Source organism: Molothrus aeneus, chromosome 1, assembly GCF_037042795.1.
Source record: "Molothrus aeneus isolate 106 chromosome 1, BPBGC_Maene_1.0, whole genome shotgun sequence".
Lineage (NCBI taxonomy): Eukaryota > Metazoa > Chordata > Aves > Passeriformes > Icteridae > Molothrus > Molothrus aeneus.
In genome coordinates, this window is record NC_089646.1 from 148,410,019 (window position 1) to 148,437,434 (window position 27,416).

The following is a 27,416-nucleotide window of genomic DNA, read 5'->3' on the forward strand; positions in this document are numbered from 1 at the left end:
AGGTGTTTTGCAGAAGACCTCGAGGGTACATGCCAAAAATGTGCAAAAAAGAACCTGAAAATATTGTTAAGATTTTAGAGCTGCTTTTTTTTTTGTAATCCAAACCCCTTGTTTTCAGTCACACTAAATTTTCAGAATCAGCTAACCTTTCTTTTCCCTCCCACAAGTGTGCAGCACACACAGTCATTATTCCTGCTTGTTCCAATGGGAGAGAGGGAAAGTAACATAGAAAAGAGACAATTGGAAAGATAAAAGTAATGATGGTTGGAAAAGTTATAACTGGAGAAAGACATACATAGGGAGGAAAAGAGAAAAATGGTCAATCAAAAACCAAGCAAAACTTTCTCTTCACTTTTCTCCTAAAAAGGACAGGAGTAAAGGGGATAAAGAATCAAAGAAGATCCAAAATTTCATAAATATTTATCAGATACAGAACTTAAAATGGTGCCAGACCCAGCGAGTGCAGAAAAAATACTTGTAAATCATTTTCACACAATGCTCTGCAGTCTCAACTACAGGAAGGAGACCAGTGGAGGATATATCCACTACTTGGACTAGTTTAAGGCTATGTGTGTGCTGCCACCAGTTCCTTCAATCCCTCTAGCACTGGGAGCTGCTGGGGAGTAGAGGGCTCTGCCCACACACTCTGCCCAGATTCTCACCCAAAATGTACAAACCAGAAACGTGCTGTGCTGAGCACCCCATCTCTCACTTACAAATGCAATGTGCTCACCTATTTGTGCACTGTAACTTCAGTACAGACTTAAAATCAAGCTGGAAAATCTCAGACATGGAGCAGGACCCTCCAGTACCAGAACATCAATAAGTCTGATGGCCCCTGCTCTCCTCAAATCTCCCCACATGGACGACAGCAGCATTTAATTTTGTATCTCTATTGAATTTATCCTGATCTATGCCCCCTCAAAAAAAAGTGCTTAGCAGAACCAGGAACTGAAAACATTTGCTAGGATCATATTTTCTTTTCCCCAGGTAAAGAAATGCTTTTGAAAGCACAGGAAATATGAAAGTTTCTTTCTTTAACCTTTCTGCTTTGTGTTTTGCTGAAAGAAAGAAAACTCACAGAGCAAGTACCATATGTACAAAAACTATGTCATGGTCAATTAAGAAGGATGTGGAAAAATTCACAAAAATTTTTATGTGACCATCTCTTTTAAGTCACTTTCTAATTTGGAGGAAAAGATACATTCTGCTAGAGCTTGTCTAATAAACTGGACTTCACAAACTTCACAATGGAAGGTAAGACTTGTAATTCCTTTGTGGGTAAAAACACATCTCACAGAGCAAGGATTTTGTCTACACTTGGATCAATAGCAGTGCTGGAAGAGAGAAGCAGCCTGTTGATCATCAGCCCAGTGCCCCAACCAGCCATCCTGGCTGCCTGCAAACAACACAGCCTGCAGAGGAACTGTGGAAGGAAAATAAATCAGACTGGGTTGTCATTAGCATCTAAAATTTATCAATAAGACCCAGCCTCAGACATATTAGCCAGTTCTGCCACAGCTATTTCCTGCCTAGCTATTTCCCAATACAATTCTTTACCATATCTCATTCCAAAACACATCAGCTGTGTCTCCATGCATTACCCTCACTTTGGCAGTGTGGGTCATTGAGGCAGAGATGTTTATCTCCCAGAAATATTTTCCACTTTTTTTGATAACTGCAAGCTCTCCTGTTTCTCCCAGCCTTTGGAAGCTTAGAGAAGATCAAAATCACATTATCCTCATCTTTCTCTAATACCAGGTGGTAATGTTGGCAAGCTGCAAATAAGCACTGAACTCCTTGCCAAGGGCAGGATTTTAGCCCAGGTAGCTCAGTAATGTTGCAAGGAGAGAGGAGGAGAGCTAAAATTCATTCTTAAACATAGAGCAAGAACTGTGACAAGCTGGTCCTTGGCAATAGCAATGTAAGAACTGCTGTCAAGAGTGGTATTTGTTACTGAATCTCAACATCTTTGCAAGATGGGAGATAAACATACAACTTGCCTTATTTAGCAGATAGAGAAGCTAAATAATTTGTCTCAAATCATCATATTTATAGTAAATTGTTGTCATATCCTATATTTAAATGGCATCATCCCCAGGTCCTTGAGACTGTGATACAGTCCTGCCTTGTCTGTTTACAGGTCCCAAACCACTACAGCCAGGGAAAAGTGACTCCCATCTGCAGGAGTGGGGCAGTCCTTCTGGGGTCTGTTCCAGAAAACCTCTGATGCTGTGCTTGTAGACACACCCCTCTGTATCCCACCAGTGTGTCCTGCACCCCAGTACTGACCCATGGGACACACTGAGGCACCCTCAGCAGCACACAGACCTTGGCAAGGCAGGGGAAGACAAAGGGATCTTGCTGCAGGGCCCTTTTATCATTATCACCATTGTCTTTTCTGCAACCTCCTCACAACAGGCATGGCTTTGCTGTTCCTTAAAATAGCCCATCACTATTTAAGCTGTCATGGATTAAAATAGAAAGCTCCTATATATACATATACATGGAGGCATAAGGAACTTTTGTCTGCACAGGCACATTTGAGCAGTAATGAGCCCATGTTCTTTCATTCCAGCCTCCAAAAGGCATATTCCTATCTTCAAAACTTCTCTCTGCAGACAGCAGACCAAGCTTTGCCAAAAGACAGCACATCTCTGAAGATGTTTGACCCTCCAAAACCCAGAGATTATTCCTTTCATAATAACTGAGTGACTTTTGATGGGATGCAACCCAGTTATTCACCCAACAGGTATAAATTCCATTTGCAGAAGCAATTCAGATGGAAATAGTTTTGAATATAACTTTCCCCCCAAACATCTTTTAACAGATAGTAAAACTGGGAACCACCAACACCACCAACTTTAACCTCTCCAGCCATGTTGTGACTCTCTGATTTCTTCCTGTACAAGTGCTCCCTCTAAGTCTATTGTCTCATGGCTCTCTCTGTAACTAGGCACAGAAGGAAAATGTGTTTATGCTGAATGCACACACGTGTATATCAGAGAGGCCTGCAGAACAGGCAGGGTAATACAAAGGCTGCACAGTGAAACTTGAAGCAGACATCACAACCACTCTTCTACCCTTTTATCCGGGAAGAAGAGTACTGAGGGAAGTGGCCTATATTTAACATCATGACTCAGGCAGTCTTGCTAAGGATAAAAGATTGAGACTGATCCTTTACCCCTAGTCTCAAGAAACTTTCTGAAGTGTGACTGGAAGGCTGCTACCTCAACATGCATGTGTATTACTGCTGAGAAAGGCACAGCAGGGCAGCAGCACCTCTGTTTCCAGGTGACCTGCCATGGAAGCTGTGCCTGACCTAGTTAATAACAGTAACTTGAAAAATGACAGTTTAGAAGATGCAAGAAAGGATTTTGCAACACATTTACTCTAAGAATCACGTAAAGCAGCAAAAGAGAAGCCTAAATGCAAGCGTAAATTAAAGATAAAAGATCACAAATAACTTCTGCAGTCCCAGGCTCATCCAAAACTGTCTGAACTTAATCATATACTAAATTGACTCTCATTTCTCACAATCTTCAAATCCTCAATTTACTCTGAAATTGTTTCACTGTTGCTGTTTTTATTAACCAAATGAACTAGCACAAATTACTGACCTTTTGACCTTTGGGACCTTCAAAGCCAAGCGGACCCCTCTCCCCCTAAGATAAAAAAGACACCATTAATCAAACTTATCTTCTCATTTTATATTCAAGCATGGGGCTTGATCCTAGGAGGACAGGAGGACTACAAAAATATTTTCAGGTTTAAGCAGAGAAGATAATAAAGCTGACATGCCCTCAGGAGCAATGACAATGAAGTTGGTTCCTCAGAGGTCCCGGTCAGAGCCAGAGAAAGCAAGAACATTGCTTTTAAAAGCCATGAGATTTTTTTCAGTGTGGCCACATTTACCTTCATAATCTATTTCATTTGAAGAAGGATACACATAACTGAGCTGGATAAGAATAATCACTTTATTTCAGTGTTGTTACCAGGACTACCAGCATGACCAGAATCACTGAATTAGGTAAAGAGAAAGCACCAGGGGAAACTTCCTTTACCTCTATAGACATCCCAAATGAAACACACTCCTCTCAGGACTCACCTTTTGTCCAGGAGGACAAGAGCAGTTGAAAATCTTGAGATGTCCAACTTGCTCGCTGCCAACAGTGGGTCTCACTTCCAGGGGAGGTGCTTCTGTCAGGACCGTGACCTGGCACTGCACCCAGACATCCAAGGTTAGGACAAAGCCTTTAATGCTGCAAAGTTTCCCCTTCCACCCACTTTAGACAAATCCCACAGGCACCACTGTGTAACACACAGCCAAATGTGTCCTCTTGAGGAATGAAATCCCACAAAAGCCATTCATCCAAGCAATAGGGGAAAATGAGGCAAAATGAACAATGAACCTCTTTAACCAAGACTGAGGGGAGAAGAGTGATAGGAGGGTGGAAGTTTCTAGTGAGAGTTGGGCACAGGAAAATAAACTGCAACTGGCACTGGTTTTAGCTGTTTCCAAATAAAACCGGTGGGAAACATGTTGAATATTTCATGCTGCATTTCTGTTGTTCTATCATCACTTTGGGGCTTTGTTTCCCCTGACAGTTTGACAGGAAAAGAAGAACTTGGAAACTTCAAATTCCTCATACTCATCCCTCTGCAGTTGCCCTCCTCTGGAGCTGCTACACTGCCAATTACACAGTGAGGTTTCAATCACCCTTATTAAACAAAAATTATAATCCCACACTGCCACATATTCCCTGGTTTATGTAATTAACCAGTGAATAGTGTTCATGTGAGAGTGAATAAATGACAAAAAGGAGCTTACTGGTCCAGAGGGAATGTCGCAGCAGGTCTCCAGCTCAGCGTGCCGGGAGTCGCAGTAAATCACCATCCTCTGGAGATCAAACTGGGAGACAAAAGGAGGCAGCACTCTCAGACACAGTGAATTATTAAAGACCCTGTGTCCTTTTGCTTGGACACAAACAGGGCAGGCAAACACAAACAAAAACCAGATGGTGCAAACTTCAGAGCGGTTCTATGGATCCTGTAGTCAATTTCTATCTCTCCCTATCAATAATAGACCAATACCTCAGCATGCTACAGGAGCTGAGATAATAGGACCCTGAAAATGCCTATTCAAATTCTGGTCCAGGTTTTCATGCAAATCCCAATGTTCTGGCCAAACTTCTGTCTGAGAAGACATATCCTGGCCATGTCTATCCTTCCTAGAATTTCATCTAGACACAAAGTCTATTTTCCTCCTGTTGTGCCTTGCATCTTCTGACCATTTATTCCTGTGTGAGAAATGCTATGAGCACATTTGATATGCACATTCCATCCATTTTGCACAGCCAAGAAAGATTATACAAGTCTGAAATACCAAACTATCACACATAAATTATACCAGGGTAACACTGCTGCTGGACAATCAGCCTGTGTGTCTTGACTTTGGTTCATTTGTACTAAGGGTCATTTAATATCTGAGGAATGGAGAATATATCACAAGTCTTTTCAGTTAACAAGTTTTCTTTTTTCCTCCATCTCTTTTTATCACCTGTGGAAACATTCATAATGCCAAGATCACATGAAGACTTTTCTGTGTAGGTCAGTACCCAGTTTGATGATATTTGTGTTCAATTTTGTCTTTGCTTCTAACTGTAGCACATTCTGTGACTAGACAAAAATATGAAATAAATTTCTCGTTTTTAATCCTTATTTTGGAGATATAGTATCACATAAGAATACAGTAATTCCTGTGCATCATAAGGTGCCAATCTGTCTTAGCTATGTAACACTGGTAACATTTCAACAATGCTGCCTCAGGAAAAGGGTCAATTACAACATAACCCCCCTCATTCACAGGCTGCAAACCCAAAGCTGAACGTTCACCCAGCTCTAACCAGCATGTGCATGTAGGATATGGTAGAGATAATTCATGCTATAGAAGTAGATATATATGTGTATAAAATATTGGAAAGATCCAAAGGTATGTTTCTGACCACTCTGGCTGGGAACAGAGTTCTATTCTTATTTTAACCAGTTCCCGGACAGTGGTAAGATAGTATCAGGTCTGTTGCCGTATGAATGGAATGGTCCCTGGCTGTTATGGGGAATTTCCTCTGGCTCCGACATTCAGGAGATAGCATCTGGACTTCCCCAGAATGGAATGTCTCGAGGAGCTCACAAGACATACACCTGGACATTACTTCATCATGGTACTCAGAAACCAGTACATGTGAATGCATCTTCTGCCTGGACACTCAGACATTTGTCTGCATCTCTGAGCTCGCCTTTGTCTGTTTCTACATCTGTATGGATTCAATATATACATGAGAAGGAACACAAAGAAATATGTGGTCATCCCTGCCCCAGGCAGAATAAACTGTATATAAGCTGGCCACTGGAAGCACTCGGGGTGTACCTCTGGGGAAACGCTGTCTCTCTGTCAGCTGGAATCCTAGGTCACCCAGCGCTGTTCCCAGGACTGACGCTGTCTTGGTTGTGGTAATTTTTCCTTTTTTTCGAACTTTCTATTTTTGTTATTGATCTAATAAATCTTTGTTAAATTTTTCATAAATTTGGCTACCGATTTGATCATTTATAACACGCAGTACTTACATCAATGGGGACGCTGTCATACAAGCGTTTGCCAATCACAGTCTTTCCTTGAATGTCAATGTTCTCCCTGTCCTCAATGGGCAGCACCTGCACCAGCTTGCAGTCTATGTACAGGGAGACAGCCTTGGCCTGGATGCTGAGGGCGATTTTGTGCCAGCCGCGGTCGAAGAGGTCGCTGACGCGCGCGTTCCGGAACACCACCCTGACAGCGTCCCTGGTGAGCCCCACGGCGTTGTACTCCAGAGCCTTGTTCTCCCCATCCAGCCTGATCGACACCTGCAAGCAAACAGAGGGGGTCTGCTGAGCAGCAAAGCCTCCTCCTTCCTCCTGACTGCTTTCCATCAGCTCCCACAGCCCCAAGCCAGGGGTGGCACAGCTGCGGTGAGACAGCGAAGAGCAGAGGATGGAATTTTGTGGGGGATATGGAAAGGGAGCCTACACTTGTGCTGGTAAATAAGATGGGGCTCCACAGTCTTCGGGGCAGACCCATGACTAAAGGAATGTTGACGAAGTGACAAAACTATCTTTTGTCCCCTTAAAAAGGAAATAAGCTTAGAAGTTTCTCTCCCCGATTAAGTGAAAAGGTATCTCATAAGACCCAGGGGACTTCACCTCAAATTTAAGGATAGCTAATTGGACAAGAGCCAAAAAGTCCCACCTGGGCAATTTACTAGAAAAAGAAGAGAACAAAGAAACAAATTGCTTTTGTGAGGTGTTTTACCAGGGTTAGAAGGGCCTCTTGCACCTAAATAAGTTTTTCTCTGTAAAGAGTTTGTTATTTTGCCTTTTATTAAAATCTTTTTGTTTCCAACACTGCCACAAAAGCCATCCTGCTGATTTTATGCCTTCTAAGGTAGCTGAGCTATCTTGGCTGTGAAATAGATCTCCAAGAGCTTATGAGACCTGGCTTGAAGAGTCTCCTATTTCAGACACCAGCTAAAGCCTCCTCCTGTGAGTACAACCCCTGGCATGGTTTCAGCCCAGGCCACCTTGCTGCCATGGCTGGGTGGTGGTGCAGATCATGGGCATCTCCCCAAAGGCATCTCCCCAAAGCTGAACCTGGTTTGGATCCCTCTACCCCATGTTCTCCTCCACTGCTTCCAAGCAGGCTCTTTACTCCCATTACATGTCCTCAGTTGTCCCATGGGATATGGAAAAATATCTCATATGAAACCAGTCTGCTGAGCTATGGCACTGCTCACACTTTTATTTCAGGTGCTTTGAACAGAAGATACAGCCCATGCTCTGTACTGCAAGCTACAGAGCAGGCAAAAATAGGTTTTTGAAGTCATGCAACTTGGAGTTAATTTACAAATTGGTGTCTTCTTTTACCAAAGTCAGGCAGTTACCAGCAGGCAGCAGGGAGTGGAGCGGGCAGAGCCAGGAATCGTGTGCCCACGAACTGCAGGGCCACCTTGGCACTGAGCTGTGAGTGATGTGAGCAGCCCAGGGTAGGCTGACTCCACATCTGACCCAACTTCTCCATGCAGCTGAGCTCTGTGCTGGCTGGGAATGCCAGTTTGGATCAATGTTGGCCCAGGAGTGTCTGCATCTGTGAGTTGTGCAGGGCTGCAAGGAAGCGGCCAAACCACGACGAACTCCACATGAAACGAGGCTCATGGGGCTCTAAGGCACTTCTGGCACCATAATTTAAGGCACTTTTGAAATTATTACTGGAAATATTGAGTGTTTTTCTCTCTTCACACCTAAGCAGTTAAAGTTTTTAACTTCCTGCAAGAAATGCCAAGTGATAATTCTCACTCTGCAGCACCTAGGAATGTATGTGGCACAGTAAATCACATTTCATTTCATGAAGCTTCAGCTGATAATAACATTCATATACACATTTTACCACTGTCTCAAACCCAGTTATCTACTTCTTCAAACTGCACCTATTCTTCACTGATAGTTCCCAAAATCCTTTTAAACACCAGTCCCAAGGCAGCAATACTGAATTCCAGAGCTATGTGAGTCATGCTGACAGCCCACTTTACAGTCCTGGGTAATGCCATCACCACTATATTTGGTGCAGAGCAGAAAAATGTACAGCCCATCCAAATCACTCCCTCCTCAAGCACCCTCAAAAACCTAAACTCTACCAAGCTGCTAAAAACTTGTTGTGTAGGGACAGACAGTCCTTTAATACATGATTGTAATATTTTTTTCTGAGGACCTGAGAGTACTTGACAGAAAGTTATTAGATCAAATTGTGCAGCAGCCAGGACTCGGGGTTTTGGAACTATAACAGCTGTCACACTCACACCCAGAGCAGAAGCCCATAATGCATTTACAAGTCACCTAGAAGGCTGTGCAAAACCTGACATAACTCACTGCTCCGTAGTACATCCCTGTGACAACCTTTTTCCAAAAGGGCAAAATATTTTCCCTAAGCAGAACTATCTGAACAAAACAACTGAAAACTCAACAGTAGTTTCAAGAGCAAGGATGGTATTTTTTGTCCCCCTTTCCAACTAACACATTTATCTGCATCCTAATAACAACCAAGGCATATACAAACATTTATTTGGGGTTTGAATGAAAGGTGAAATATTTGCAGCAAAATCCACTGAAAAAGTAACAGGATTTTTACCAGTTCACAAGAAAAAGGAGTGGGAGGTTAAGGCAAGAAAACTAGCTCATGGCAAAAAAAAAAACCCAAAAAAGACTGTTCCTGCTGGCTGTAAAAGAGCCTCTTACCTGTGGTATGCCATACTTGTCAATAATCTGCCAGATATACCAGTCTTCCTTCCTGGAAGCCTTCCGGAATTTGAAGGTAGTTACAAAGGCATATTCATCAGGCAGGCCTTGTGGAAATACATCCCTGGCATGAGGAGGGGAAAGAGAGCAATGTATCAGGCTTAGCAGTGAAGAGCAGAACTTCTAAAACTCTCTCCATGTCCCAGCAATGCTTTCTATAAGTATCATTATAGTTCCTTAAAAATCTGCTTTATTTGGAAGCCTGAAGAGAGATGAACATGAGCTTGTGCCCTCCAGGTTCTGTCTTTATGGAGCCCTTTCATCATTCCAATAGTGAAGCTCTCAAATTGGCTAAAATATAATGGAAATCTGCAGTTGACTATCCATCATGTTAAAAAGGTTGTTTTTCACTTCATGCTTCTGTTCATGAAACCTGTAAATAATTCTGTTCTGTTCCAGATGCACTGGAGACCTGTGACTTCTGAGAATGGCCAGGAACACCCAAAACCCCTAAATGTACCAAATTATAGCAACAAATATTATAATGTCTGCCCAAAACAGGCACTACAGCTCATGTCTTTGTTCCTTAGCTGGCAGCCCCAGATAAAAGAAGTTTCTCAAATCAAACATTGCAAACATATCAGGCAGAGATTTACTCAGTGTGACACCACAACCCCTGCACGTAAGCAAACACATCAAGTAAGCAAAAATCCAACACTGTTTTTCTCTACCCCATCATAAAACCTGTCATAACATGGGAATGCAGAAGGGATAACTAATCCAGTATCACCATTTTTTTATTACTAACCGTTACTGAATGCCTAAGAACAAGACTGAACACAAGAAAACATCTCTCTCATACCTCTGGATCTTTGGAATCCAGGTGTATAATTCAGAGACAAATGCAATTTCTATATCAATAGCTTTTTATGGATTTATCTGATATAGACTTCTGCATCCTTCCCTTGAACTCAGGTAAATTTATTCACAACATCCTTTTGACAAGGAATCACCCACTGCTGCCCATTGCATAATGAGCCTCCTTCTCTTTGTTTAGGACCTAACTCAGTTCTTATCAGGGAAAAGACAATGAACCTATTCTTTTTCTATCTTTTATGCCATCCATGATTTTTCTAACTTTGCTTGTAATGCCTCTAAGCCATCTCTTTTCCCACCTGAAGAGTCACAGTTAACATTGTTCTTCATGCCCAAGCCAGCCTGCTCCTATGATCATTCTCAAATAAACCTTTACAAATATCAGGACATCTGAGCAGTCAGGCATAAGCACTCAATACAAAACAAAACATAATAGCAGCAATTAATGAAGAGCAAACTATGAAACGTGGTCCTAATGAATAGTTAACATAATCCATCACTATGCAAAAACTGGCACAGTCCAAGGCACATAAAACTAGAAGCCTTTAATTGTATTAAAAGCAAAAAGTCCTCTAAATTTCCAGAATACTGTTTTGCAGTTGCAGCAAATGTTGAGATCCAGTCTTTCCTAATGCCAAAACATTCGATCATATTTTATTCTGTGCTTTGAATCTCCCATCTTTTCAGCCAAGTTATAAATTCAGAACACTCTGGTTTCATCCACTAATGTGACTTTTGCTGTATAAAGTGCCCCTGCAGGATATGCACCAGTATAAGTTGGTTTTCCCTCTTGGGAGACAAGAGACTCTGAATTCTTCCAACACAAAAGAAAACTGAACCAGGCTCCCACTAGCTCCCTTAAGAAGTCCTTCCTTTAGGAAAGCAGACAAGGCTGTCTCACTTCTTGGTACTGGTTTTTTAACCAGGGAGGTCCCAGTTGCCTGGAAGTTAGCAAGTCTACAAGAAGGGCCAGAAGGAGCACCTTGAAGTGAACAGAAGTAGGATCTGGAAGGAGGGTTGCCTTAAACTAGATATTAGGAAAAAATTCCTTACTGTAAAGCTGGTCAAGCACTGGAACCGTCTACTCAGGGAAGTGGTGGATTTGCCACCCCTGGAAATGTTCATAGAAAAGTGTGGATGTGGTATTTGGGGACATGGTTTAGTGCTGAACATGGAAGTGCAGCATAACAGTTGGACTCAGTGATCTTATAGGGCTTTTCCAGACTTAACAATTTTATGGTTCTGGACAGCTCTGAGCTGGGAACAGGAATATCATTATGCATGCTTAATTTCAAAAAGGGTTTTCAGATGTTTAATACCCAGAGAAATAACTGGGAGTTAGGTACCTAAACATCCCAGTGAGTCTGGCCATACCTCATCACACAAGGCTGACAAACAGCCCATCAGGTAGATTTAAACTGACAGAAAGCCATAATGACCCATTACCTGCCATCCTCAACTGATTTTTAAAGCTGCCGAGGAACCAGCTGCAAGTTCCCAACAGAGAAAGGTTTCATGCCAAAAGCAAATCTTAAGACACTCTCATTGCTTTGAAAATGTGATAAAAGCTGTTTCTGAAGTCATTGGTCCCTGTATCTTTTACAGAGCTGCATTGCTACATAAATAACAAAAAACTTTGTTTAGCAAGTTTTAACTTATTTCCTCACTTGAAAATGATCTGCATCTAGAAGTTCAGCTTTACTTGGGGATCTAAGAGCAGGAGCATTCTGCTGTCCCCAGAAATGTTTTATGTTCTTCTTTCACATAAGGCTGAATTGAGCTGATGATCGATATTGTGGAACCTGGTACCTACCGGGAGCATTCTGCCAGCTCCTTGGTCTACAATTCTGACAACAGGATAGATTGCAAAAAAGGCCCTTATAAAACTCCAAGACAAAAGAATCCCCCAGTGCTGCAGGTTAGTCCAAGAGTCAATTAACTCAACTACAAGGTCAGGCAAATCACAACTTTACAAGAAAAAAAAAAATCAGTAAGAAGGCAGAAAGTTTTTTTAACCATTGCTGGTTTTTTCAATATACAGCAACCTTCTCACATGCTTTAATTTGCAATAAGAGCTTTCATCTGTGACAATAAGAATGAGATCCTACATCTAGAATAATACTATGGAAAAATTATATTATCAGTTCTCATTTCAGACAGTCAATGCAACAACATTTAATAAGGTTTTTGCATTTGGTGAGGAAGAGTGTAGTTAATGTACTTGAGCAATTTGACCAATTTTACAACAGCTAAGCCCGTTAACATGAAATGTAACCCATAAGATCAGCAAAACCAAGTTGGAGAAAGCCAGTTCATTTAAACATGCTTCACATCACCAGAGGCTATTAGTATGAAAGGAAGAAAAAAAAAAACCAAGAAAAAAGAGAAGGAAAAGGAAACGGAAAAGGAAAAGGAAAAGGAAAAGGAGAAGGCTATAGAAGGATGTGTCTCATACATCCTTGGCAGACATCTTTTTGACTTCTACTTAGAAATCTCAGTGATGGAATAGATACATCCTCTCTAGGTAATTTCTTCCTGTTTTTCTCTGTCCTACATGCTGTAAAAAAAAAGGAATCTGTCCTAAATCTCACTTGCTGTCGTTTCATTTTCCCAAAACAACTTTTTCCCATAAGAAGCCATGTGAACAACTTGTTCTCCTCTGCATGCTGCAGTATTTTCTTTTTCTTAGCTCTCCCTACAGTCCTTTACTCACTACAAGACCAAAAAAGCCTTCAGTCATTCCACCTCCACCATGCTTTATCTCCTTTCCCCTGTTAGAAACAGGAGACAGTGAGGGACCTCTTGAGATCATCTCATCTAAAGAAGGTTTTTCTTGTGTTTAGATTTCATTGATTGAAATTGTTCCCATTCTTTCTTGTCCTGTCAATGAATATGACTAAGAAGATTCTGGCTGTGTCTCCTTTCCTTCCTCCCCATCAGATATTTATACACATGGGGATCCTCCCTCACTGAGTCTTCCCTTCTCTAAGCTGAACAAGGTTTTTTGTCTCTGCTCTTTTTAATATGCAATATTCGTTTGGGAAAAGTAAGAAAAAAATGAAGCTTTTCAACAGGTTCCATGTTCAGTATGGGAGTTTTTGGTGGCTTTTTGTATAATTTCTTCTCTTGAAAGGGGACAAATGGTGAGACCAGGGCAGGAGCTCATGGAGAAACCTAAGGTAGCTGACTGAAGTCAAAGCTGATATCAGGAGACACAGAAAAACACACCAAGGTATCATGCCCTAAACAACACAAGACTCTGCATATATTGGTACAACACTGTGCCAATATAAAGAGCAAATAGATCATAACCAGAAGCTTGGCCAAGCATCAGGTAATTGTGTGAGGTGGTGGTCAAGTCAGGCAGAACCAGACCAGGCAAGAGAAACCTGAGGATGGACATGGCCAGCAGGAAAGCCCTGGAGTCACAGCTAGGAGATGCAGATCAAAAGGGTGAGCCAAAATCTTGGCATTAGGCAAGACACCAGTAATGAGAAACAAGTCTGAGCATCCAAAAGCAGTAGTCTGCAGCACAGTTTTGGCCAGAACATCCACTGAGAAGCCATGAACAAGCAGTAGGACAGCCTCAGTTACATGAGGAGTGGGAAAAAACACCAGCCAGATTCTGGGGCCAGTCTTCAGACAGCTTCAGAGCCCTGTGAGGCCCTCAGTGATCAGGTCCTTGACTGAGGCCAAGCTCTGTCTGCTGGGTTTGTTTGCTCACAGATGATGCCTCACCACAAAGAGGAAGTAAGTTCATAGTTGTAGGTTACAGATCAGAAGATGAGTAGGCACATTTCCCAGACAGCTAATCTGGCACTTTGTAAAAGTACTATTGCTTGTATAAAAGAATACAAATCCTTTAAGCAGATAATAAAGTGAATTACATATATTACTCAGTCAATGATTTTGTATCTAATTATGAGATGTTGCTATCAGTTGCTAAACATTGCTGGAGGTTATCTGTGAGCCACGACAGATGTTTTTGTTTGGTTTATTATTCCAGTTATCGGTTTTGAGCAGCTTTACAAGGTTTCATTTTCTGTGAGCAATGACCCCATATGCAGCATCTCAGAGTCCTGGCATACAAATGCTGAAATGAACCAAATATGCAAACACCTTCCATGGTGTTATACCCATTTGGGTTCATTCCCAAACCACGGGAGTGTGAAAGTTACAATACATAAGGCTGAAAATGTGAAAATCCTCCTCAAGTTCCATGTTTCAGAATAATTCAAAAGGAATTTTATTCACTTCTATCTACAAATTAGGGATGTTTTACTTCTAATTGTCCTGGGTGATAAAATATTCTGCTTATTTTAAGGGCAAAAGCAAAAACAAATAAATGGGTGCAATCTGAGCAGATGGAAAGCCATCATAGCTGGTTGGTCTGGCTTCACTCCCTCAGTCTTTCTGAGAAAACAACAACAGAAACAGCAAACACCAAAAAAGTTCTTCAACCCTCACTTTGAAAAAGGAATTCAAATGGACAACTCTCTGTAATCTGTGCTTTCTGCAGTGGTTAATTAGATTCATCCTTAAAAGCATGCCCTTCTTCCCTGCTGGTTTTTGATGCCAAGTAGCCACTGCCTTTCAGCCTACCATGACCCTTTACCAAGCTTTGATTTCCCAGAGGTTCCCACAGAGAATGATCCCTTCAGTTGTTGGCTGCTTCTTAATTTTACCCCTCTACACTGCAGTTCTTGGATTTCTCACCATCACACTTGCTTCACAGATCTTCAAACTGTCATTCACTCCATTTCTACCTGTAGCATTGTGTGTTGTATATGGGTTTATTGTAAAGTTGGTTATTTTTTATAAGTTAAGAATTTGGTTTGACCCTCAGTTCCCCCCATGTTCTCCCTCTTAATGGTTCATTCCTTCCACCAGTTACCTGTCCCTCAATGTAACCAACCCCCTTTCCTTTCGAGAAATTTCTACATCAATCTTCCCTTACCTAACATATGATTTGTCCCCTGAGCCTTTTCCCTCCCCTGGGCCATTCCTATTGGTTCAGTTGTGTCCCTCGCTCCTCCCCTGGGCTTCGTTCATTGGTCCCTCGTGTCTCCTTCCGTTACACCTTTCCCCTTTATCAGTGCCTCCCTAATGGTTTTTCCCTGACACCGTTACTGGCCCCGCCTGGGTCAATAAAGCGCCTTGGCATCCACACACGTGTCCACTCCTTCCTTCCTTCGCTGTCCTGCTCTCACCTGCGTCACCACGCCGCAGACGGAGCCACTACCCAGGGGTTCTCGCAGAGGACCTGGGAGTGGTGGGATTTGTAGTCTCCACCGGTCACTCCGGGAGCGGCTAGCCAGCCCCGTCAGCTCCAGTGGCCGTGGGACGAGACTGCATCTACCAACTGAATTATGGAAAATAAGGCTGGACACAACAGCAGTGGAGACTGAGCTGTGTGATATGAAGATTATCAGCCATACTTGACAGTTCCTGTTTATACTCCAAGAATTGCTCAATTTTTCATAGTATCACCAGAACCCAGAGATGACAGTCAGACAAATGAAATAGGTTTCTTACCATCCAGGTGAAATAGGTTTATGGTTTATTTCCATCCACACTCAGACCAGTTATATAAATACACCAAACCTAAGATGTTTTTAGCTGGCTGTGTTGAATCAGATCACTGATCTTGACTCTGTTTACCCTTAGACTTGATACCATTTATGGACTCTAGAGAAAACAGTTTTCCTCTCAGTAAATATTTTTTTTTTAATTGTATTAACATGGAGAAAGAAGGGGAGGAAAAAGAGCACATCCTTTTGGTTCCAGGATGAAAAAAAAATTGTGAAATCAAGTAAATGTAATTCATAGGACAATCTCAAAAAGCTGAGAAAAAGAGCTAAAAACAGAATAAAAAATACCAGCCCTCATCCATAAGAAAGAAAAGAAGTATTATTGATTTTTTAAGCTGAAGTTCAAACCAGCACTGAGAAATTTACTGCAAAAATGTTAATGATGACAATTCAATCCATGGCTCATAGTTACACAGTGAAATTATGCACTCACTCTTTTCAAGGCTAATGCTAGCAGGGCTCAAGTGACAACCCAAAGAACCATTTGGGATAAATTGTGACACAACTGGCAGCCTTAGGTCCTAAAAGCACTCCGAGGACTGACTCTGTATTGACACAGGATTAAAAACTACTCATTCTTCTACAAGGCCAGAATCCGTATTTGCTAACTGGTCACAGCATCTAGCAGCAAGTGGTCTCTTGTGTTTAGCACATTTCTATCTCAATGGGAGTGAAATATTCAATATTCCCTTCAGAAGCTATTTAGGTAGCCCTAAGTTCTTTGGTGAATGTCTTGATACTGCTCCTCAGAATCACTGAGCTACACCAAACACAACTCATGTTCTGCCAGGATGGAGCCTGCAGTGACGGCTGAGACTCCTGACCACGCTGTGAATATTCTGTGCCAGCTGAACTGAAACAGCTGCTCCAAGCAGAAATGTATCTGTAGGTACCAGATAACTACTACTAAGTTAACCTAGAGAAACCAAATAATGTAAGGCAGAGGTTCAGATGGAAATAAAGTAAAAACCCAGAGTACTCACTCAGTTTTCTGAACAACAGGAAAGCTTCCAAGCCGTACATAAGCACTCTGAATCCCATCTTCTTTCATTCCAAAAATCTGCTTCACACTGAATGAATCCATCAGGTCAAATCCTATGTGTTAGAGAAATAGAAATAAAAGACATTAATCAATCCTATGTGTTACAGAAATAGAAATTAAAGACATTAATCAGGTAGTGGGACATGCCTCCAGTTGTACTTACATGGATCTCTTAGCCTACAAACAGCACTTCAGAAATGAGCCTTGTTCTTGTTGGGAAAAGCCAAACAAAATTCTGATATGATCTAATCCTCTCAACCCAAAAACTCAAAACCAAGCTTAAATTCAATCTGTCACAAGCTTGAACAGAGTTTTCCAGAAATAAGTAGCTAATTTTTGCATTGCCACAACATCCTGAAGATGCTGCATAATTCATTAACTCCCATGCAGAAAAATGCAGAGGTGCAGACTGAAACATTTATTCATAGAATAAGAGAAAACACAGAATGTTTTGGGTGGGAAGGGACCTTGAAAGATCATCTTGTTCCAACCCCTCTGCTATGGGCAGGTGTGGGAGCTTGTCCTGGAGAGGATGGGCCGAGAGCTGACCACACTGCAGAGAGTCAGTGTTCGATGTCCCAGTACCAACACCAACTCTTAGGAGACGTCACAATGGATAACATCATGAAGAACAAAGGATTCTGGGACTGACTGGGAGTGGCCATGCAGATCAATAGCCTCTGACTGGCCAGAAGGCTTCCAGAACATTCTGTGAGACTCTATATATCTGTCAACCCCACTTCGGGGTCTTCTGAAGCAGAATGTTTCAGAAAATTCTGAAATCTTATGTTTTGTTTTGCACCCTCGTTTGTGCCCCTTTTATTTATTTATTTAATAAATATCTGCAGTTTTGGCACTTCAGTGGCACCTGTCTCTCCTCTGTTGCTGCACCACGCGGCCACACCACCGTGGTGCTCCTGAGACCGGAGCGTTTCCCTGCACACCCCGTGGATCCCCAGGGGTGTTGTTCTGACCCATCCCTGGCTGCTCCACTGCTGGCCAGGTCAGAGATCACCAACAGGCAGGGACACCTTGCCCTAGATCAGGTTTCTGAAAGCTCCATCCAGCCTGGTCTTGAACACTTCCAGGAATGGGGCATCCACAGCTTCTCTGGGCAACTTGGCCTAGTGTCTCCCCACCCTCATTGTAAAAATTTAATTCTTTATCTCCAATCTAAATCTACCCTCTTTAAGTTTTAAAATGTTGCCCCTTGTCCCATCACTATGGACCTTGATAAAAGGTCTCTTTCTTTCTTGCAGGACCTTTTCATATATTGAAAGGCCATGAGAAAGTTCCCCTGGAGCCTTCACTTCTTCAGGCTGAACATCCCCAACTTTCTCCAGTTTTTTTCACAGCAGAGGTGTTCCAGCCCTCTCATCTTCTTCATGGACCTCAACTGTGTATCTACTCCAATGGTCCGAGCCTTAACTGAAAACTCCTTGTCCAAGAAACTTAACCACAAATGTTTTTCATATAATTTTAGTACAACTTAGTCCAATCAAATTATCATTATCATGAGCTATTAATCTTGGTGGAAGACAGTTGCCTAAAGCTTATGATTTTGTTCTAACAAGGTATTTTTAGCTCAATCTTAAGCTAAAGATTTAGCTTAATCTTAAGCTTAAAGCTTAACCCAAAAGTGAGTTTATGCAGCTCCAGCATCAACATGGTCCCAGGCACAAGGAACACGATTTTTTGACATGAACTCCCAGGTGCTAAACCCTGAGAGGGACAGTGGGGGTACAATGGTGCCACAAATGCATCCAGTTCCTGGAGATGCAGAACTGTGCGGATGCAAACATCCTGCTTTAGCTCCAAACTGGCTCCACAGGGTGCAAATCCAAACTATCAGCCACTGCCAGAACCAAACACACTATGGAGTTAGAGGCAAAGGCGCTGTAAAAGGCAGGTTATGAGCAACTGAGCAGAGAATATATGTTTTAATTTTATTCAGGCTATTCCAACATTATCTCCCCCTCACACATGCACAATTGCACACATTAACTCCTGGTTTTGTAATTCCAGCACACAAACCTGGTGACATAAGTGTAGCTTATTTGGATAAATTGCTTTTAAACTATGGCAGTTCTTTCAACTTTGTTCAGTTAGCGAGCTCTTGAAACTTTTCTAGGATAGATAAACATTTTTATGTGATGAAATTGGGCCTGAAGATTCTTGGGTTTCTTAGTTGTCCTCCTCAACCTTTCTGGCTGAAAAGCACTGCAGAGCTTGAAAACAGCTTCAACAGGAAAAGGCACCAACCTAATGATATTTTTCTTCCTAATGATATTATCTTACTATTCTTATTATTCACATTTATATGAATAAATAGGTGCAAAAACCTGTCTGGGCCAGTACCTAGGCAAATCAAAGTAGCAAAAAGCAAATAAAATATAAAGCTTCCATCATTTTCTGTTTGTTTTTCTGAAGAAATTGCTTCTTCTGAGGACATATAATCTTAATTGTTTGCAAAGATAGAAATGGCTGTCTGGTGCCAAGTTGAGCCCTTTAGTATTACAGTAACTTTCCTTGCTGTCAACAGCTTTTCCTTTTTGTCCACTCTATTTTCAGCTATTACTGGGCACTTGGGAGGGCAAATAAAGCAGTTAAAGTGCTCCAGGGCCTCATGTCTGCACCTCATAATCACCTCTGCAGCAACTCCAGTGATACACCCCTCTGATAGACTGCAATCAGCCAGGATTGCAGCTGTAAATCAGGGAAAACAGGCCCCACCAGAACATGAGAGCTCCCTCCTGGCTGTCACAAACCACACCATGACTTGTCCATACACTCATTCCCCCACTCAGTACATATCCCTCATCCACACTGCCACAGGAGCTGAGGGAAATAATTGAGAGCTGCTGGCAGGGAGAGACCACTCTGACTGGGCAAGGAAATTGTTGACCATTCACAGGAGAGGAGCTGTGGATGGAGAAGGCTGAAATGCTGCCCAGGTGACATCCTAATGTCCACTCACCAGAGGCCCCAAGCTGTGAAATCCTGCTCATTTCACAGGTCTTGTAAAGCTCCCTTGCTAAAAATGCACAAGTGCAAGATACAGTGACAAGAAGCTCCTGCCAAGTTTTCCCATCATTAGCTCAGACCTAAAGCTGCTCTTGATCTCTCTGGCAACTCAAATGAACATTCACATCATGAGCAGCTCTGAAGCTGTGCACACTGGTATGCTTTTCCAGTGGAAACAAGCATCAGATTCACTCAATCTCTTCCTCTATTTTTCCTGAATTTCCTATCAAAATCCACTTTTAAAAGCCCAAATAATACCATGAAACATAAACCCGGCTATCAAAACTACTTTGCAAACAGAATTTGGTGTAATGAAAATAAGTCATGCTCTTACAACATAATTCCATTTACATTTAGGATTGGATAAAGCACGAAAGTAAATCATAATAGTGTTCTTTTCTTTTATTCAGACTATGGATTGGCAAATTAAAAATTGATTTCTCTATTTTTAATTAATTGATGAACAAGGATGGCTCTTTGAAAAATTAAATGTAGATCCAGGGAAAAGTTAAGTCGTTAGGGCCACACTCAAAAGCAAAGGGTTTTTAACTTTAATCACACTATTAATTTATTCTGTGCCAAATTTAAATATTGGCCAGCTGGTGAGATAACCTCCACTCTTGGATACTCTATTTACAACCAAAGCCCTTAAAGGTAAGGGACACTTTGGTTGCTGAAAGATTTCAATAGAATTACAGAAAATTTGTCATCAGGCCATACACTAAAAAATTAAGAACTCTGCCAAGAATGAGATGTATCTCAACTAATTTTAGCTGTCTGAAAAGGAGACATATGATGGATGGAGGTTTCCTCAGTTTCCTTGTGAGTCAGCAGAGAAATTTAAAAGTAATTAAGACAACTCATCTTGAAGACAGGCTGAATCCCCACCTGAAGTGCCTCCATTTTTCCGCAAAAAGGGAGCTCAGACAGGATTTTTTAATGAAGTTGTCTCACATGCATTCTGCCTACAGGGAATGATATCCTCTTTGTACAGGGAGTAAAGCAGAGGTAAAGAGGACAGAAACTAACAAATCCCACATAACTTATATTCACATGGCTTTATTTGCCATCAGAATTGCATAAAGGTTGCAGATTTTTAAATTCAGCTTGATTAACCAGCTGTGATTTTCAAAATCTCTTCTGAAGAACAAAGAAAGAAGCAAACCTAAAATATTATTATTTGAGCTGAGAAAGTACTCAAAGCAGATTACCCAAGTGGAACATACAAAGAAACACACATACCTTGGCAAACCTCCAAATGAATTTATGAATTAAGAGAACCTCTAAGATTGTTTCAGCTGAAGGACAAGCAAATATATTATTATCATCACTATTACAGCTACTAGCAGTATTACTACTGTTAGTACTAATATTACTACCATTATTACTGCCATTTTGTTTACTTTGTGTGCCTGGAAGCCCTTTGCATGGATTATGTTCCCTGGACTTTAGGAAAGGAATTGGGATTGTGAGGGAGACAGTATGGAAGTTTTATTTTTGACTTTTTTAGCCTTGAATTACAATATAAATGTAAAAAGTAAGCAATGCTGTGATCATTTCTGCAACACCTGACCAGAACATTTTACCTGGCAGTGTTTGCTCACTAACAGTGCAGTAAAAGTTGCTCAGTGAGATTTTTCCCCAAAGAGTTAAATGTGTCACACAGCATTTCTGTGCTGGAGTTACAGCAGAAATTGTCTGTTCTTTGGTTTTCCCACCACCAAGGAGGCACCACATTGTCAGTAGCATATGGAAAATGAAATGCCACATGTAACTTCCCAGTTCGCTCTGCAAGTGGATGGGAAAGAACAGACCTGCCTAAATTAGCCAGTGCAAAGATGCTGTTACCTCTTGCACATGCCCAAGCACAGGGTGAAAGGGTAGGATTTTCCTGTTCTCAGCTGCTTTGATTTAAAAGGTGGCTTTTTGTATAGTAGGGCAGGTGTGGTTTCCCAAATGGCTCATAAACTGCTTAATCAGTAATGCCATAAACATGGCATTTAATAAATGCTCTTTGATCTTAAGCCTCTTAATTCATTAGAGCTTCTAAAACAATATGTGGCCACTGAAACCCTCTAACATGATTACATCTCCTGAAAGCCAGCAGACCCTAGTCCATATTAAAATTAAAACAGTGAGCTGAAAGAGAAACTCAGATTTGTAACAGCATACTTGGCCTGAAAAGTAATTTCTTATGCACTGCTCTGCTGATCAAATCAGCCGAATGTCTCACTGCCTGAGAGTTATAACCCCCTTACAGGAAGCAGCCTGTTTTCCAGAATCAGAAAACACACCCAGATCTTTCTGTTTCAGGGAGAAGATGGCAAAACTTGGCACTGGACAATTCATACATCATCTAACTGCAACATGCAGCCAGGTTCTCTTTTACAGGACAAATGTCCACAGTGTACCCAACACCTCAAAGCATGGCCAAAGGGTGATCCAACAGCTCTGTACTGAGTCTGTGATCCTACAATGTTTTTTCAAGATTTTTTATTTGAAGGGGCTATGGTTGGTTGCCCTGAGTATGGGCTGTATTTCTGCTTGGCTCCATGAAGGATCTGATATGGGCAGCATGGTAAAAGCTGTTGTGCAGGTTGAGATTTTCTTGAGTCTCCTGTCTTCGTGGCAAAAACCCCACAAAAAACAGAAGAAGAGAGCAAAAAATATAAGTTTTATTAGCCAGAAAACACAGAAGTGAGCACCTTTGGAAAGGCTTCTCAGAGCAGGACAGAGTCATTGACTTCTTGTTTTGCCCAAAGCAGCTTTCTGAAAAAATGTCTCTTGCTTTGTGTCCCCAAGGATCCCAAGATAACACTCACAGGGGGAACAACTGGGCTACTTCTAATTGTGAAAGTTTTTGGGGAGACAAGAGCCTGGAGAGGAACGTGGAAAGTGAGAAAGGGAGCAGGAAAGGACATCACAGCCTCGAGTGTGGTGTCTGGAATGTATTTACTACGGTGGATTGCCAGCCATGAGCACTAATATCAAACAAAGCAGCTTTTACAGGAAATGCTCCATCCTCTGCTCTTGCTCAAACTCCCAGCTGAATTGTCAACCTTGTCAATGCATTGATGAAGTGTCACCAATGGCCACGATCAGGGGAGTTGTCATCACCTGCTGCTTCACTGACACTTCAGAGAACAGCAATCTGCACAGCCTGTGATAAAGTAGCTCATGCTGCTTTTACTGGAGGATGGTCAATGGCACTGAGCTTTATTCAGTGTGTGAATTCCTATGAAAAACAGTAACACCTGGGAGGCTTTCAGCACATACATGAACTTGTCAGACATCTTTTCACTCTTGAAAGTTAATTTTCACAGATTTCCTGTGCCCTCGGGGGAGAGCCTGTATGCTCTCAGTGTTCAACTCGTCCAGTGTGGTCTGCAAGGTTATTGCCACTGTAAGGAGCCCTCGTTTCTGTTATCTTAATTAATTTCTGTGCTAATATATACTGTAAAAAAGGAGGGAAAATATGCTTTCATGCCATAAAATAAGGTTTAATGAGATGGGTCTAGCAATCAGTTATGTCAAGGCAGAGTGTAGAGGAGGTTTTTTTTTCTCTTGTATCTAAACATTTGGCATCCTTGTCTTCCACAGTGCTCTATGCTGAAAGCAGCTATTTCTGGACAGCCAAGATGTGGTTCAGTTCAGAGCTGGAGTAGAAGAGTCCAAATCCCAAAGGAGAGATTATTTACTTTATTCAGAATGTGTTGCTGTTATTGTTATAGTAGCCATTATCTGCTACAGCATTTTTGCTGTTCCTGACATTTCTTCCTCCACAGGAAAAGAAACCCTGTCAAGAGCTGACTGAGTACCACATTTTAAGATCTCACTGAAGTGTCCATCTCAAAGGATCTTTGACCACATCTAATCTAAGCCTACTTTCTTCCTGTTTGAAGCCATTTACCCCTATCTGATCACCACATGCATTTTTAAAATGTCTCTCCCCAGCTTTCCTCTCAGCCCCCTTTAAGTTTTAAAGGTTGCAAGAATGTCTCCCTGGCCCTTCTCCTGGCTGAGCATCCCCAGATCTCTCAGCGTGTCTTCACAGAAGAGTTCTTCCAGCCCTCTGAGCATCTTTGTGGCCTCCTCTGGACTCTCTCCAACAGTTGCATGTCCTTCTTATGTTGGGTACCCCAGAGCTGGATGCAGCACTCCAGATGGGGTCTCACGAGGACAGAATCAAGGAGCAGAACCCCCTCCCTCACCCTGCTGCCCACAGGGCTTTGGATGCAGCCCAGGACACTTCAGGCTTTTTGGGCTGCAAGTGCTCATGGCTGAAACATGTCGAGCTTCTCATCCACCAGCACCCCCAAGTACTTCTCCTCAAGGGCTGCAATCAATACATTCTCTGCCTGGATTTGGTCTTGAGATTGCTCTGATTCACTTGTATTTGGCTTTGCTGAACTTCATGAGGTTCAGCCCCACCTCTCCAGCATCTCCTGGTCCCTCTGGATGCCATCCCTTCCTTCCAGTGTGTGGCTGCACTCACAGCTTGGTGTGCTCAGCAAACAAAGCTGAGGGTGACTCAATCCCATTGTCCATGTCCCTAAAAAAATGGCAAATGGTGTCAGCCCCAACACCAACTCCAAGGAACACCACTCACCACTGGTTTCCACTTGGACATCAAGCCATTGACCATGCCACTTTGAATGCCAGCCCATCCAATTCCACCTGCCCAATCCATGTCTCTCCAATTTAGAGACAAGCCTGTCATGCAGCACAGTATCAAAGGCATTGCACCAGAGCAGGTGCATGAGTCTTGCAGCTCACACTGCTCAGACCTGTGCCATTGCAAATGTTTGTAAAATTTTTTTTTCCAACTGTCTCTGGCTGTCAGAAGAAATTATTTCCAAAGGCTTACAAAGGATAAGAGTTCTGTCTTCTTGCCCTGTTTATTTCACTGTATTACACCTCTCCAGAAAAGATGGAAAAAGAAGCAGTTAATTTAAGCACTGGTGATTCAGACCACATTCAGCTCTCCCAGAAGTTTGATTCATCATCATCAGTCAGCAGGGGTTCCCTGACTTACCCCCAAAACATTAAGGACTGAACCTCTGGAGGACCAAATCAGAGATTTATTGGCTGCCCACAAGCCCTGCATGAAGCACTGCATTGATGACGAAATGAGTTGAACAGGTCATTAAAAAAATTAGTTAGCTAAATTTTACAAGAAGCTTGCAAGGGAATTTTGGAACTATAAACTTTCCAGAGTCTATAGATTAAGGGTCTCAAGAGTGCTTTAAAGAGGTTCTTGCTATTAACCTTTTTCTCCACTTATGTTCCAGCTGGGATTCAAGCAGCACTTCATGCTGACCCAACTTTCTTCTCACCAGATCCCCATATTCCAGCAGGGAGAGCAGCTAAGAGCTTAAGCTAATGATGAGGTTTTGCTGAAGCAGATGGAACAGGTCTTACCCCAGCATGAAAGAGATATCTTCCAGCAAGCCTAGTACCTTCTAGGTCATACTCAATAAGGCTTAAAACACATTTCAGATGGTCTCAGTTTTATAAAATTTATATATCAGATTTACCCCTGGTACATGATGCCACCACCCAGGCTGTTGGATTACTGATCCTGGTTTGCTTACTGTCCTTCCCAGCACTGGAAGACACAATTTCTACTTTTCCTTGGCCCCAGGAAAGGAACAAGCCACAAGAGTCCCATGCAGACCACAAAAAGGAGTTTGATCTCAGCTCGAGCAGCAATCACATTTGGGGTTATGAGGAGCAGAAATCTTATTTGAGGTGTACAATGGAGTTATACTTCAAAAAGGAACAATCTTCCAGAGGCAGTGAGGCAGGTGAACAGGCAGTCACTGAACTGAAATATGGGGTCACTCTTTCAAAAACATCAGTCTAAAGTTTCAGCCAAAACAGAGGGGAAAAATACAACACTTGGTATCTTTACACAAGGAAGAAAAGATAACACTTCAGGAAAGATAAAACAAATATAAACCAGTAAGAAAATTATGCCAAAGATAGGAGAGCGAATTAAAAAAAAAGAAGCAAGTAAGTAGATACACAGTCCTAGCCACCCCACCTTGTGTAAAGGCTGTTGTAATCTAACCCCCAGCCTGCTGTAAAAACAGGAAATAAATTCATGTATAATGTATACAGCAGCTGCCTCTGAGGCAGCACCTTTCAACACCTGATCCCATGTTAATAGCACAACACTTTATGTGGTGCACTGTTCTGTTTATCTGCATCTGTCCCCTGCTTCTCTCTTACCCTTCTGCCTCTTCAGTTTTCAAACAGTTGCAAGTGGCATATTGAACAACACTGAAAGCTGGTTTTGACACTGAACTCTTTGGCTCATTACTGAAGGCTTTTCTTGTGTTGAAGTCATCTCCATTTTCTCAATAATGGACACTCGGCTTGGTGCCACAGGCCCTCTTTCAGCTCCTTCCTGCTCCAGTGATTTACAAGATTAAACAGGAGTTCATTACTCCTTTGATGTCCTTTGTGTGCCAGATAGGCTTGTACCAGCTGAATTACCTGAGACTATTTGTATTAGGTTCTGGTTTTAATTAGTTCCTCAATTTTGAAAGCCTCTTTTGAGTTCCTCAGGTGTCAAGGTGCTCTGTGTTCCTCCAGAAAACCATAAAATTGCACATCTGGAAAGTCATCCCTTGGGATAGCAGTGGGGAAGGCAGGACCTCAGTACAAGCAATTACTTTTTAATTTTAGTATTACTTTTAAGGTAAGAAAATACATTTAAGGAAAAGCATCTTACTAAGACCTGCTGGATTCTCCCTGTAATGCTGCCTGGGCTGTAGGAAAACTCAACCAATAAGCTGTTCATGAAAAAAAAAATATTTCTATTCATTTTAGGTGTGATGAACAAGGAGTAACACAAAAGCAGGTAGGGACCACTCTTTAGGAGACTGTCATGGTTGCTAATGCCTGGTGACCAGTACAAAACAGATTAGACCTACCTCAAAACCTGTCCACTGCTGTCATCAGAGAGAATTCTCATCAGACAGACTAATTTAACACCAAGAATTAGAAGTATTTTGTTCAGATTCTATATATTCCTTCTTTTTCTTCTATATAATAATATATTATCTTCTATATAATAAATATATAAATATTATATAATATAATATATAGAATAATATATATCTTCTATATAATAAATATATTCCTTCTAGATATTCCTTCTTCCCCTCATGTGTCCACAATAAACAGAAAGCTTGCACTGATCAAAAATCCATGGGATGGTTTCTGAAGGAGAACTAATATAAAATATTTGGACTGAAAAATATCTAAAAGTATATCACAGTTAGACAAGCTATTAGTCTTTTTATAGCCAAAGGATTAGTTGCTTCTTGGGCTACGAACAGTCAAAATTGAATTTATTTCCTTTTCATCAATCTCAAATGCACTGGAATAAGAAAACTACCTAGATTGTTTAACTTCTAGGAGAAAGCAAATCCTACCAATCAAAGAATCACTTTCATGTGCATTATTAACTCTTGCTAAACCTTCTTTGTGAATGCAGATGTCAGAATTTGTTACTGCTGGGACTCAGACTAGAGGAAGGCTTTCACAGGGAC

General features: G+C 41.7%; 1 protein-coding gene across 1 annotated transcript in view; it reads right to left on the minus strand.

Annotated features, from left to right (window-relative positions):
- The window catches only part of COL22A1 (collagen type XXII alpha 1 chain), a 207,546-nt gene that overhangs the window by 134,895 nt on the left and 45,235 nt on the right, over nt 1-27,416 (minus strand). Inside the window, exons 4-9 of the mRNA XM_066566730.1 lie at nt 16,772-16,883; nt 9,322-9,445; nt 6,625-6,900; nt 4,832-4,912; nt 4,109-4,222; nt 3,621-3,665 (exon numbers count right to left, since the gene is read on the minus strand). Of these exons, the coding sequence (XP_066422827.1) occupies nt 3,621-3,665; nt 4,109-4,222; nt 4,832-4,912; nt 6,625-6,900; nt 9,322-9,445; nt 16,772-16,883 (752 nt within the window). The remainder of the gene's footprint in view (nt 1-3,620; nt 3,666-4,108; nt 4,223-4,831; nt 4,913-6,624; nt 6,901-9,321; nt 9,446-16,771; nt 16,884-27,416) is intronic.